This window comes from Plasmodium falciparum (genome assembly GCF_000002765.6).
Source record: "Plasmodium falciparum 3D7 genome assembly, chromosome: 13".
Classification (NCBI taxonomy): Eukaryota; Apicomplexa; class Aconoidasida; order Haemosporida; family Plasmodiidae; genus Plasmodium; species Plasmodium falciparum.
Window position 1 is genome coordinate 2,777,916 of NC_004331.3, and position 16,321 is coordinate 2,794,236.

At 16.6% G+C, this 16,321-nt stretch overlaps 2 protein-coding genes and 5 non-coding genes across 7 annotated transcripts; 4 read left to right on the plus strand and 3 right to left on the minus strand.

Moving 5' to 3' along the window:
* Positions 1–89: 89 nt before the first annotated feature.
* On the minus strand, positions 90–1,156 carry PF3D7_1369700 (U2 small nuclear ribonucleoprotein A', putative; the record flags this gene model as incomplete). Its single annotated transcript, XM_002809069.1, has 5 exons — positions 90–109; positions 237–367; positions 464–546; positions 729–943; positions 1,078–1,156. 5 exons carry the CDS (start codon positions 1,154–1,156, stop codon positions 90–92), a joined length of 528 nt encoding a protein of 175 aa, XP_002809115.1.
* Positions 1,157–2,438: 1,282 nt separating this feature from the next.
* On the plus strand, positions 2,439–2,512 carry PF3D7_1369800. The gene has a single exon. It is a non-coding gene; the product is annotated as a tRNA-Arg (tRNA).
* Positions 2,513–3,164: 652 nt separating this feature from the next.
* PF3D7_1369900 lies at positions 3,165–3,236 on the minus strand. Its single transcript has one exon. It is a non-coding gene; the product is annotated as a tRNA-Trp (tRNA).
* A 470-nt stretch (positions 3,237–3,706) lies between these two features.
* Positions 3,707–3,780, plus strand: PF3D7_1370000. Its single transcript has one exon. It is a non-coding gene; the product is annotated as a tRNA-Arg (tRNA).
* A 1,454-nt stretch (positions 3,781–5,234) lies between these two features.
* PF3D7_1370100 lies at positions 5,235–5,306 on the minus strand. Its single transcript has one exon. It is a non-coding gene; the product is annotated as a tRNA-Cys (tRNA).
* A 544-nt stretch (positions 5,307–5,850) lies between these two features.
* On the plus strand, positions 5,851–5,921 carry PF3D7_1370200. The gene has a single exon. It is a non-coding gene; the product is annotated as a tRNA-Gly (tRNA).
* Positions 5,922–10,056: 4,135 nt separating this feature from the next.
* On the plus strand, positions 10,057–10,998 carry PF3D7_1370300 (membrane associated histidine-rich protein 1; the record flags this gene model as incomplete). Its single annotated transcript, XM_002809070.1, has 2 exons — positions 10,057–10,446; positions 10,639–10,998. 2 exons carry the CDS (start codon positions 10,057–10,059, stop codon positions 10,996–10,998), a joined length of 750 nt encoding a protein of 249 aa, XP_002809116.1.
* Positions 10,999–16,321: the final 5,323 nt, after the last annotated feature.

Sequence of the window (16,321 nt, forward strand, 5' to 3'; positions counted from 1 at the left end):
TAATAATTCATTTATTTTTTTGGAGAAAAACAAAAAAAAAAAATAAAAAAGAAAAAGAAATTCAAAAAATAATTAAATGAAAGGATAATTTAACTGGATTCTTCATTCTCTATAAAAATTAAAAAAATATATAATTTTTTTTTTATGTATTTTATATTAAATAAAAGGCACAAATATATATATATATATATATATATAAATATATATATGTATATATATATACATTTCCATTTTACCATCATCATTTTCATTAAAATTTTCCATTGTAGAATTTGCTAATTCTCTATCCTTTGTTTTTATCTTTTCAAAATCTAAATATCTTAATGAGGGTATATTATATATTAAATATTCTCTATAATGTTCTAACCTGAAAAAAGAGTAATCATGATAATATATATATATGGGCATAGGCATATTATATACATATATATATATATATATATATATATATATATATTATTACTTGCACACTGAATTTTCCAATAGGCTCAACCTTATTAAATTCTTGGCTTTAAAAAGTGATTTAAGATCACTTAATTTTTCTAGCTATAAAAAATTAAGGAACATGAAAAAACATAAATGTATATTAAATATAGGGGGATATATAAAAAAAAAAAATAATAATAAAATAAATACATAATAAATAATTTTTCTTTTTTTGTATTGAGATATAATCATTTTTGTGATAATAAAATATATATGTGGTCATATAAATATATATTTGTTACCTTATTATTGGTAAGAACTAATGAATTTAAATTTGGTAAATTGTCGAATATGTCCGCATCAATTCTGGCTATTTTATTGTTGCATAATATTAATGTTTTTAATTTTTTTAAATATGGAATATTATTTAATTTGATTATTTCATTATCACTTAAGTCTATACATTCAAAATAATCTTTTGTTATACTTAAGTTTTCAATAACACTAATTTTATTACCTAAAAGAATAAAAATATATGCACAAATTCACTTAATTAATAAAGTATATATATATATATAATACATATATATACACACAATATATATATATAATATATATTTTATATAATTTACATTTCTATTTATGTTTAACCTCTTAAAGATATTGTATTTTCAAGAACTGGATTTCTTGATTGTTCTGCTTCATTTATCATATCAATTGTTATCCTCATATTTATTTTCCTAATTATAGTAATAATATTATTTAAAGAAATCAATATAAAGTTATATTACTTCTCAATTTAATATTACTATATTAATAAAAATTATTATTGTATATATATACATTTATACATATGAAAAAAAAAAAAAAAAAAAAAAATATAACTAAATATTTATATTTATATATACATATATTATACAATACATTTTAAAGTTTTTAAAGTTTATTATGAAAATAAACGTTAAATTAATTATATTCATAAATAAAAGAATAATTAATATAATGTATCTGACACATTTTGAGCAATCCTTTTTTTTTTTTTTTCTTTCTTATAATAATATTTGAACTATAAAATAAGAAATATCATAAGGGATAAGTGAAAAAAAAAAAAAAAAAAAAAAAAATTGAACTTGAGAAATATTATGAAAATATGAAAAAATATGAAAATATGAAATATCAAAATATGAAAGAGATATAAAAAGGTCATATACATCAAATATACAATATCGTTAGTTCTTCTAAATATTGAGAATATATTTATTATATTATATATATATATATATATATATATATATAATTGCATAAGGCATATTATATGATATTATATAAAATCATGGAATAAAAGAATAATACCTTTAATAATCACTTAAATATATATAATTAAACGTATGTATATTTTTTTACAGTATATAAATTATATAACAATTATTAACATATATAAAGTACATTAAACAACATTGTAGTTAATATATTGTTACATTTAATTATAGAAACTTCTCTTCGGTATATGTAAATATATACAATGTATTGTAAAAGATTTTTTTTTTTTTTTTTTTTTTTTTTTTTTTTTTTTTGTGTACTTTTATTATAAAATAAGAACAGATAAATGTAATTCTAAATAATAACACAAAATATATTATATATATATATTTATGGAAATAATTTATTTTTCTTTATTTTTAGGAATCTTATAAAAAAAAAAAGCGCATTTTAATAATGGAATAAAAATTGTACATATTTTTTTTTTTTTTTTTTTTTTTTCTTAAATATTATACATTTATTAAAATTTTTTTTCTTTAAGTACATATTAAAATAAAATGATATTAAAATATATTTAATAATATTTGTATAATGATAATGTTTTTTAAATCCATAGTAAAAAAATATATAAGAAAATTATATTATTTATTTATTTATTTATTTATTTTTTTTTTTTTTTTAATTATATGTAAATAATTATATAATTCTGTTCATTTAATAATATTAACCATTTTAATGAAAAAAAAAAATGAGGGCCGGTAGTTCAGTTGGATAGAATGCCCGACTACGGATCGGGAGGTCGTGGGTTCGACTCCTGCCCGGCCTAATTTTTTTCGTTTTCGTTTTTAAAGTAAAAAAGGATAATATTTTTAAAAAACATTTAGTATATATATTTTTTTTAAATAATAAATCTATTATATTATTAAATATTATGAGAAGAATGAATTGTTCCATATATAGTCCTTCAGAAATACATATATATATTAAATATATGTTATGTAATGAAATGGAATAATAATTTTATAAAATAATAAAGCAAAAAAATGCTAAAGTCAATATTCCAAAAGTTCATACATATATTATTATATATCTATCTATAATTTTAATAAATTAAAAAAAATAAGTACTCTTATATTATAGAATAATATATATCTTATATTTAAATATGAAAAAATATTTATTTAATTATTTTGTGATTTTTTAAAATATATGAATTCATTTTAAATTAGAATGTAAAATATATACTGTTTATTGCACTCTGTAATACGTATATTTTTTTAATACGATTATATGATTTCTTATGAGAAGTATAATAAATAAATTTGTATATTGTTTTTCTTATTTTGCTTAAATATTAAAAAAATAAAATTATATATATATAAAATATAATTCCACTAGTAAACTTATTTTATTTACATTTTGAAAGATATAGAAATTATATAACAGTTTTTTTTTTTTCTTTATACTATTAAATTTATTGAGCCCAGAGGGATTCGAACCCCCAGCCTTCTGATCTGGAGTCAGACGCGCTACCGTTGCGCCATAGGCCCAATATTAATTTTTCCTTGTATTTCTTTCTTGTTCAATTTAATAAATAAAAGAAAAAAATATATATTACATATATAATATAATATAATATTTATATATATATACAACAGTAAATAAATTGATATTTTTATTTTTTCCTTATTCTAAAATTAATAAAAGAATAAAAAAAAAAATTATTATATTCAATACATATATTAATTTATTTTCATATTTATTAATTATTTATATGGAAAATTCAAAAAAAAAAAAAAAAAAATTTTTTAAATATGAAAAATTAAAATTTCATTTTTGAAAAAATATTTATTATATAAATAAAATATAGTAAAATTCATAAATTTTAAAATAATATAAAAATATATACTTGTATCTTTTTAAATAGAATATAATAAAATATTTTATACAAAAGAATATATATATGTATATATATATATTAAATTTTAAGTAAATTATATTTTCAAATATTCACAAATTAGCACCAGTGGCGTAATTGGATAGCGCAATGCCTTCCTAAGGCAAAGGTTATGGGTTCGAGTCCCATCTGGTGTATACCTTTGAAAGTAAATTTAAATATAAAAAAAAAAAATAAAAATATTTTAATATTTACGCTATATATAAAAAATATGGTAATAAAAGAAATTTTGTATTATTATTACATTTTAATAAAATGTTGTAATATATATAAAGAATTGAAAAAAGTAAAAATTTTTGAATATTACAAATATAGAAATATTATATTGTAATATAATTAAACATATTATATATATATTTATATATGTATTAATAAAAATACGTACTTATTATTTATAATAAATAAATATATGATTCATATTATCATGTTTTACTTAAATTTTTTTTTTTTTTTATATGAGAATAATATGTTGAAAAAATTATATAAAACAAATCTTATATACTGAAGAAACACGTAAAATTAATACATTATATATACCAAATTAATTTAAATATGTGATTTTTTAGTCCATTACTTTATAATTATATTTTTTAGATAACGTAGTTAATTTTATTTTATTTTTTATTTTTTTCTTCTTTTTATGAATGGAATAAATGATAGTTACTTTTTCTTATGTTCATATGGATTATTTTTGAATTTATGGATTAACCAAATAATCTTCTGTTGTTTTTTTAAAATATATAATGTATTAACCAAAAATATAACTTTTATAGGTGTACCCAATATTATATATAGATATTAATAATTTAAAATACTTAATAGAAATACGTAGTTGTAAATTCTATAGAAAATTATATTATTATTACATAAAATTAAAACTCTATGATGATACAGTTGATTTTAATATGATTATATTTTTGATATATAGAAATACATCAACTTTAGTTGTTTAAATCGCACATTAATTTGTTTTATTATTATTTTTTTTTTTTTGCTATTGTGTATATAAATATGTTGAATAAAACCTATAAAATTATACCGTAGTATACATCCTTAAAATATAAGTATTCGAACATATTTCATTATTGTCTTTAAATATGAAAATTAGAAAAAAAAAAAATATATTTTAGGTAATATTTCAATATAAACCTGATTATTTTCTTATGTAAATTATAAAAATATTGTAAAAATTATATATATATATGTACCTACGTTTTTAATATTAATTTTATAGAAAATCAAATATGTTTTTATTATAATATCATAATTTTAATAATGTATTAATTATATTAAATATATATATACATATAAGTTTTATAATACTAAACGATTTTACAAAGATTAAAAAAAAACCAAGCATAAAATATATTATGTCATATATATATATATATATATATAATTATTATTTTTAAATAAAAATAAATATTTATTTATAATCCAGGCCACATCCTTTAAAAAATTAAATATTATTATATATATATTATAATATTTAATTATTTTTTACTATAATATTAATATATCCTTATATATATAACAAAAAATATACATTATTAATATTTTAATTTTAACATAAAATTTAAAAAAAAAAAAAAGGGCGCGCACGGATTTGAACCATGGACCCGCTGATCTGCAGTCAGCTGCTCTACCGCTGAGCTACACGCCCATTCATTAATATTTGTAAAAATAAAAGGTATTTCAAAAATCAAAAGAAATATATAATAAAATAATATAGATAAATATATCATAATAATATATATATATGTTTTTACTTAAAATAAGAATTTATGTCCTCTCAATATTTTAATCTTAAGAAAAAAAAAAAAAAAAAATACAGTAAAAATAGTTGTACTTGTTTATTTCTTCTTTAAAACGATATTCTTTTAGGATTATATATTATTTATAAGAAATATTCATTTAATATTGAAACAGAATGTGGTCACATAGTAGAAAAAAAAAAAAAAATTTAAATAATAAGGAAATAAAATAAAATTTTAAGAAATAAAAAGAAATGCATGTAATTTTTTTTTTTTTTTTTTTTTTTATTTATTTTAAATTTTTTTTTTTTTTTGTTAGTTGTACGTTAAATGAATTTACTATAATTATACGAAAGAAAAAAATAAAATAGTAATATAATTTATACGTACAATATTTAGAAAAGGGTTTTTTCATTTTTAATAATAATTAGATATGTAAAATATGTTATTTGAGCATCTGTGGTCTAGTGGTAGAATACTTCGTTGCCATCGAAGTGACCCGGGTTCGATTCCCGGCAGATGCAAATTTATATTTATTATAATAAATATTTATTATATATAATATATATTACCATATATTATATAAAGAAAATTTTTTGTATATAATATTTATATAGAATTTCTTTTTTATTATTATTTTTTCAAAAGTAATATAATATATATATATATATATATAAGTTCCATATAAATAATAAAGAATAAATAAAATAAAAAATTGTTCTTATCTATATTTTATATAATTAATTATAATTTATTTTAATACAGAATTATAAATGTATTTAAAAAAAATAGGTTTTAATGTTTTTTACTTGAGAATATTTAAAATTTATTCATGTGATATTAAAAAAAAAAATAGATACCATTGTTTTTGAATTCCCTACAAATTTTAATTAATATATTTTTTTAACATATATATATTATATATATATATTAAATAACACTATTTTCAGTTCAAAATTTTCAAAAAGTATAAATGACTTTAAATATTAGAATTCATAAAATTTTAATGATATATATTGAATTTTATATATTAAGGCATGAAAATGTAACAAAATCATAAGAATGTATTTATTTTGTTATTATAATTTTTTTTTTTTTTTATATGTTGCTATTTGTCTTTATATATTTCAATTTTATAAACACGTGAAATAATAAAATATTTCCAACTGTTTTTTTTTCTTTCTGGTTTCTATCAATATATATGAATTATGTAATAGAATCTTAAATAATAGTGTTACATATATATATATATATATATATATATATATACATGTACAATTGTTTTTTCCTGTGGAAATAATAATTTTATGTTAGTAAATTATAACAAATATGTTAAAAATATTATATTGGTCATATTTCAAATGTATAAAATGATAAAAGTATGTTATAAATAATGTAATGTATTTTTAATATATATATATATATATAATTATATGTCAATTTTAACATATCATTTCTTATAATTGATGAATATTCTAAAAAGAGAAAAATTAAAAAGAAAAAAAAAATTTTAATAGAACTCATGGATTTTATTATCTTCATATAAAAACGTTAGAGTTATTAAAATAGGAAATAAAAATAAATTATTGTGTTCATAAAGATGTTGAAAGGCATACATGTGTTTAAGAACAAAACTTAGAAAAAGTTGAAAAATCTTTTAGATATGCACTATGCGTTCTTTTTTGTTATTGAACATTTAATATATATATATATATATATATATATATATATATATTTTATACAACCATTCTTTTTTTGAATAAAAAATTGGACAAATACAAAGGAACTGTAATTTATTTTTTGTATTTATATATTTATAATATATATTTATAGTTTAAAAAATTGAACTTTTACAATATAATAAGTAGCATATATATATATATATATATATATACATCTATTAATTTTGTGCAGAGGTAAAAAAAGGAATGTATATTTTTCTTTAATTTAACAGTTTCAAATTAAAAAAGTTAGTATTCTGCTGTACTTCTATATATAAGTGTTCTTATTATATATAGTGTTATTTCATAAGAATATGTAAATGTATACAAATATATAAATATATATATATATATATATATGTTTATATTTTGTTATGAACAAATAGTATATATATACATTATTTATAAAACGTGTAGGTATCCTAAATTATTCGTTATTTTTATATGAATAAAATGTTAATAGAATTATTAAAATATATAATATGTATGAAACACAGGGATCTAATATTTTTTTAATTTATCAATTATTGCGTTTTCGAAATTATATATATATATATATATATTTACATTTAATTCATTTTTTTAATAGCATAATATAAGAAATAAATATATATTTAAATATTATTTTATAAAATATTTAAAAAAGGTAAAATGATTAATATTGATTTTTTTATATAATTATTTATTTTTTTCTTCTTATATATTTTTTTTCGGGAAATGGTAAAAAAATTATATATAATAATATATGTTCCTAATAGAAAAAAATAATATCATATTTTATTATATATCTATTATATATATAAAATAATATAAAATTTTTTATGGTATTCTTTTTTATTATTTTTTAAATTTTATATAAAATTATATAACCTCCTCTATTTATATATAACCAGTGTATTCTTTAACAAAATATAAAAATTACATATTATATATATTTTATCATATATTATTTTAATATATATGTAAAAATGTAGTAAAACAGAAAATATTTTTTTTTTTTTGTATTTTTTTTTAATAAAATCCTTATTCTATACTAATCCTCCATATATATGTGGAATTATATATATATATGAAAAATAATGAAAGGGAAAAAAATGTATGAAAAAATATATTAATATATTTTTATGCATATATAAAATAATAATAATACATATACTAATATATAATACGTTTATATAATATATTATATATAAATTATTATTATATATTGATATTAAATATATATACAAAATAGGAAAAGTACAGCTAAAATTCCAAAATTGCATTTGTACCCAAAAAATGTATACGTACAAAATATACATATTCCTTGGAATAAAAACGAAATAAAAAAATACAAAAAATGAAAATAAAATATCACAATTTGTCGTAATCTTTTTAATAATTAAAAATTAAAATATTTTATATTGAAATATGTATGCGTTATATATTTTATAGTACTTTTTGTACATTTTTTTTTTTTTTTTTTTTTTAATTTAAAAAAAAAAAAGTATACCATATACATTTATTTTATTATTTATATATAAATGTAACGTAAATAAATACATTATATAGAGATTATCCACAAATCCGTGGTATTTTATAATATATTATATAATATGTATTTTTTCTTCATGAGTTTTTGTATAAATTAAAAAAAAAAAATTATTTAAAAAAAAAATAATAAAAAAATATTTTTAATAATATTCTTAAAATTATATTTTGAATAGTATTTTAAAGAAATACATATTTTTTATTTATTTATTATTATTATTTTTTTTTCCTCATCCATGAAATTTAAAAAAATATATATTTTCACATGTCAATTATGTTAAAATTATTTTTATATTTTATTTCATATATTTTTGCTATTCTTCATATATTTATATTTTTTTGATTCATGAAATTAACCATATTCTATATTCTATATTGTATATATATTATATATATATAATTTTTTATATTATAAAATATATATTTTTTACTAAAAATATGTATTCCATTTTTTTACTTTGTGAAGAATATATAGGGCATATTTTATAAAAAAGAAATACAAAAAAAATATATAATGTAGAAAATAATATAATTATATATGAATGATATGTAAAATTTATAAATATTTTAAAAAAATATATATATATTTTTTTTATAATGTAACATTATTCTGTTGTATTATAGAGTTATATATATTATAATAATTTAAACATTTCTATGACAAATAAGAAAATAATATATATTTTTATATTTTTGTTCTATTTTTTGTTTTTTTTTTTTTCCTTATTTTAATATTTTAATTGTATTGGAAAACAACTTTTGTATTATTTCTTTTTATGATTTATAATTATAAAAAAAAAAAAAAAAATAATATATATATATTATATAATATATAAACCTGATTTATTTATTTTAGTGTTAATTTTATTTATTTATTTATTTAATTATTTTTTTTATTTATTTCTTTTGTTCCAAAATTACATGTTCTTATAGTGTTATCTATAAATTTTTTTGAGAATACGTGATTTAAAAGAAAAATAAATAGTTTTGTGAAAATACAATATTTTTTATTTATTACTTTTAATTTTAATTGTATTTATATTGAAGGAAAATATATTTATATATATATATATAAATATTTAGTTAGTTCTTTTACATTTTCTTTCACTTTGTTGAAATTTTCGTGGAATATTTTTTTTTCTTTTTATATTTTGAAAAATAATATATATATATATTATTATTACATAAAAAAAAATTTTATATTAGTTTCAATACACTTTATATCTCTTTTGTAATTTTAGCATACATTTATTTTTATTTTTAATTTTTTTTTTTTTTGGAAATTTAACCTGTTGTTTATTTTTTCATTTATTTCTATATAGAAATTTATATATTTTTTTGTTATTTTTTCTATATATATAAATTACTATACCGTTTATATAAAATTTATATTTTATAATATCTAAAAATGGCAGAGCAAGCAGCAGTACAACCAGAAAGTGTTCCTACTGTTGGAACAGTTCCTCAAGCAGATGTACCTACAGAAGGTATGGATGTTCCATTTGGATTTTTTGATAAAAATACTTTAAAGAAGTTGATGTTTATATTTATGAGGGATGTTGATAACTATGCTAGGAATTGGTTTACTAATTTTATGCATGCACAAACAGAAGATGATGATCAAACTGATGGTGAAGGAAAACATGCATATTTGTTAAATCACAAGAGAACGTGGTTTGAACAATTTAAGGCTTCTCTTTCTGAAGCTTTAGATGGAAAGAATAGTGTATTCTTATTGTTATTTTTGTTTTTTGGATTTGTATTTTGCCTTTTATATCACGCCTTCTTATACCACTCAGTAAGTTCATTATAAAATATAAGAATATTTATTCATTATATGTATTTGTATATATATATATATATATATATATATATAATACATTTTTGAAATATAGTAATATTATTATTTTAAGTGATACATTTCTAAATACCTTTTTATTATTATATATAAACCCAAATTAATTATTTTTTTATATTATTTTTATTACAGATCAAGAGTGAACATAAAGCCAAAAAGTTACATTTAGAACAAGAAGAAAATGATGACGACTATCATCATTATCACCATGCACCTCATTTCTACCCATTTTTTGATCCAGAATATATGCATGATCACGACCATGATCACGAACATGATCACACAATTAAACCTGCACACGCTCATGAACTTGATCATGGACATGACCATGGACACGATCACGGACACGATCACGGACACGATCACGGACACGATCACGGACATGGACATGGAGGACATGTATGTACATGCAAAAATAAAGCAAAAAAGAAACCAGGAGAACCATGTGATTGCCAAAAAGCAAAATTAGAACAAGAAAAAAAAGATAATTAAATGCTTCATAAGATTCTTATATGGTGATAAAAAAAAAAATTAAAATTAAAAGATAAATATAAAAATAAATATTTATATTTAGTAATTTATTATTAGTAAATATTTATATTTGAAAATGAGGAGAGGAAAGGAAAGATATTTTTTGCATATGAATTGAAGATAACACCATATAATATAATATTTAGGAAATGAAATGTAGACAATATATATATTTATATATTTTTGTATTTCATTAATGAATAATATAAAATAAGATTCATAAATTATTTAAACACGCATAATAATGTTACTTTTATATTTTTTTTTTCTTATTTTATATTAATAAAAATTAAAAAAAAGGAATAAATAAGTATATATAATAAATAATTGTATTATCTATATATGCATATATATAAAAATATATATATTTATAAGAAGGAAATTATAAATGATGATGAGTTTATTAATTTCTTTTTTTTTTTTTTTTTTTTTTTTAAATATATTTTGAAATTTTTTTAAAAACATTCATTGTTTTTTTTATTATTTATATTTTATTATATATTTCATTATCTCCTCATGAAGTGTTTTTATTTTGTATATTTATTTTGTTTCATATATTTTCTTTTCTTTTTTTTTTCTTTTACCTAATTTGTTGCATAATAAAAGTATTATTATATATATATATGTATATATTTATTTAATATATATATAATATTTTATTGTCATTGATCATTATATATAAGAGTGTGTGTTACTTTTTAAAAAATTTATTAATAAATTTATATATATTATTATTCTATTTTTTCTTTTTTTTTTTTTTACACAGTGTAATATATATAATGTATATATAATAATTTTATTAATCGTTTTTATGTACTTCAAACGTGCGATATATAAAATTTAATTTATTGTATATAATGATTTATATTATTTTAAAAACCTTTTAACTTAATAAATAAAACACAAAAAAAAAAAAAAAAAATATATATTTTTTTTTATTCTTATTATGACTCCAATACTATATTAATGATATATTTCAATTTAACATATATATATATATAATATTTTGTTCTTAAAATTTAAGAATAAATATAAAATAAAGTAGTCAAAAAAGAAATTATAATAGAATAAAATACGTTTTTTTTTGTGTTTTATAAAGTATTTCTTTTTTTTTTTTTTTTCATAAATGAATTAATTAATTAATACGATGGAATTGAAAATAAATATCAATATATATATATATATATATGTATATATACATAATTGTTCCTTACCTCATTATAGTGTCCTATTATATTATATAATATAAACCGTTCTAATATTACTTAAATTTTTTATTTCGTTTTATGTTTATAAGAAGGTTATATATATTAATTAATTAATTTTTTTTTTTTTTTGCATTTATTTAATAATTTATTTAATTATTATATAATATATATGTATGTAATTTATAAAATGGCATTTATTAGTTTTCATACAATTTTTTTCCTTAGTTTAATTTTATGAATGGAACTTATATTCCACATAATTTTTAAGCTATACTAAATGTTTATATATATATAATATATATATTATATAAGTGCATAATATTCTTTCTTTTGAGCTTATATATAACCATTTTATCGAAAGAAAAAAAAAAAAAAGGAAAATAAAATTAAATTAAATTAAAAATAAACTATAATATATGAAACATTATACTATTTAACTCTTTTTTTTTTTTATTTTTATAAAGGTATTTATTTTTCTTATAATTTATCATATTATTGTTAGTTTATTGTAAAACATAATATTCCATATTAAAAAATATATATTTTTATGATAAAAGAGAATATAAAAATAAAATAAAGTATCTTTTATGATTTATTTTTTTATATTTTTTATTATGCATAATTAAATAAATAAATTAATATAATATTTTACAAAAGTTAAATAAAACATATATATATATATATATATATATATATATATATATATATATATATATATGTATATTAACATATATGTAATTAATAAGGGTTGCTATTTTTTTCATATGAATAAAAATAAGTAGCTAGCTAAAATGTAAAAAAAAAGAAAAACTTTCCGCAAATTAAATCATTTTGGCTATCTAGATAGAATATGTAGTTTATAATGTAAAATGTTTATTTTTACAGATATTCTCCTTGTCCAAGTAATTGTGAAATAATAAAATAGATAGAGATATATTACGTGAATATATTAATTATATACACATTTAAAGTAATATCTATCAGAATTAGTAGCAATATGGATATTATGATAATTATGAAATTAATATATTAAATGGAAAGATATGTTTTTTCAATATGAATATTCGTTAATATAGTTAAAAGATATTAAAAGAAGAATATATAAGAAGCATAAAATATGTATATTTCATAGTATTATGTATGAGAAGGTTTTATTTATTATGTAATGGACGTAATTAACGAAGAAAATATAGTTACTGTAGTTTTCTTGTGAGATTTAAAAGAATACATTTATAAATAAATTTCTTATGAATGGGATACTCTTTTATTTCAGTTCTTAAAAGTCTTTAAATTTAGGTTTCTTATTGTTTCATTTAAAAAATTCATCTTATATAATCATGTACATATAGAGACTTCTTTTTTCAAAGAATGGAGATAATACTCTTATGTGAGCTAGGTAATAAGTTCAATAGTTTCATTTCTTTATTAAAATAATATTAAACTTTTGAAGCTTTAAGTGATTCTTTAAATTTAATATAATTAATTTGTTTTAATTTGGGAGAAATAGTTTTTAATTAACGTATATCACCAATTTTTATTTAAGGGATAATAATGAAATGGAAATTGTTTTTTTTTTTAATAATATATGACAAGAAATAAAAAATTGCATAACATTATATTAAATATATAAAATATATAAATTATGTGAGAATTTTTTGTAAATTAATATGTAAACAGGAATAAATGATATTGTAAAGTTGTTTATGTTTAATTAAAAAGAGAAATGAAAAAGGAAAATTTATTTAAATATTTTCAAGTATTTTCATATTTTTTGGATTAACTATTTATGTTTTTAATATATATATATATATGTATATATATATATATATATATATATATATATATATATATACAAATATATATATATAATTTATTATGTCCCTTATTTAAAATTTTTATGCGTATATATATAGGAACAACAATTTTATACCTTTATATATATATAAAGGCATGGCATTAAAATTTAGTGCATATATCTTAGCATGGGCATACTTTAAAAATATGTTTTTATACGAAATAAATGTTCAAAAAGAAATTTAATTAGAAAATGATATAATTAATTTTAAAATAAACAAATGCAAATGGTGCTGTGCTACGTCTCATGAAGAAAGAGAAAGGATATCACAAATAAATCCAGTTAGTGTGTTTCGATGAAGTATTATAATATATAAAAAAAAAAAAAAAAAAAAAAAATTTTTTAATTTTTATTTTCTTTTTTAATTTTTTAATATTTAATTAATTCACTCTTTTGTTCATAAAATTTTCCTTTTTCATTAAAACTTTCTGTTCTTTGGATTCTTTGATAAGAAAGAAAATGTTTATGAAATAAATAAATCAACATATATAATATTCAAGGAAGAATTATATTAAAGTTGAGTATGGAGAGATATACAGTATATGTGAAATATAAGTATAGTCGAAGGTTTTTATCCATAAAAAATAAAATATGGTTGTTTTATATAACAAATTAACATTGATATACAGCTAAATGTGAAATTTATATTAGACATACCATTAAATAATATTTAAACTCCCCCCCTCTTTTATTCTATGTAATAAATGTAACAAAGAAATGTTGATGATTATTACTAATAATTGTATAGAACAGGTTATTCTGAGCATATATATATATATATATATATATATATATATGTATTGTTTTTATAGTAATTAAATATATTACACAATTATATAATATTTAGTTAAAATGTATATATTGTGTATATATATCATAACTTTTGAGGTACATATATATTATGTAAGGATAAAAGGGGGAGGGAGAAAATGTTATTAAGTATATAATAAATATTGTGTGTAATACATGATAGTTAAATTATATGTAGCGTATTTTTTATAAGCCATTTTAAAGGTTTTACGCGCCTTTAAAGGTAGAGATGTAGTAAATATATTTTAATTGTTCGGTTTAATTTACTGTTCAAGAGGATGAATATATATAAAGATCTTTTATTTCGTAAGAAATATTAGGTTGAACTCTCTCTTTAAATTGATTTCATAATAATAAGTGTGTACTATAGTTTATTTTTGTATTACACATTTATTATTATGAAATCAATTTCTGAAATGCTGTATGGATATATAAAATCCTTATAAGTGTGTTACGAGCCTTTTGAGGTGGAGGTTTGTAATTAATATATTTTGATCAAAATTCTGAAACGATCAAAGTATCCTCATTATAATTCTTAGGAATATATTTGCAGGTTTACCTCTTCATTAATTACTTTATAATATAATATATATATATATATGATATTGTTATTTTTATAGCATGTTGTATATATATATATATTGTATGATGAAATATAATTAATTAAAAATACGTATGCTCCCATGGCTTGATGTAGACACCTATATAATTATATTAATAATTATATGAATTCCTTGTATAGGCGGCAGATGTGCCAATAAAGATGTGGTGCATTATATATATATATATATATATATATATTTAGTTTATTAAATAAAATGAATAAATTAATTTTTGTTTGTTTGTTTTTTTTAATAGAACTAAAATGCACCTTATAGATGATGTATTATACCTATATGGTAATATTCATATTTATCAAAAAGAGGTGTGAATCTTTTTATCATTATATTATTAAATATATTGATATTAGGTAGTAGCACATATTCTCTGTATTATAAATATTATCATCTAAAGCGGAATGCAAAATTCTGCTCCCCATGACTTGTTAAAAGCCTCGAGGGTATAACGCACCAAGAGAGGTGGAGAATAACTTCATTTGAGTTTTTATAATGAGAGAAAATGAAACAAACTCTCTTATATTAAACACACATATATATATGTATATATATAGTAGTCTTTTTATCAAATTGTATGTTATTCTTCGAGTTGTTTGCGAATATAAATAATTTAATATATTTTAATTTTTATTTTTTTCTTTTTTTTTTATATACGAATATTGAAGACATAAAAATGTATTATATTTTTAGTACATTTTTATGTGAAATTGCAATTAGTAGTATTAAGAAAAAAAGAGAAAATAGGAATTAAAATAAATTATATATTAGTAGTATTCAACAGGAAGTCGGAGAAT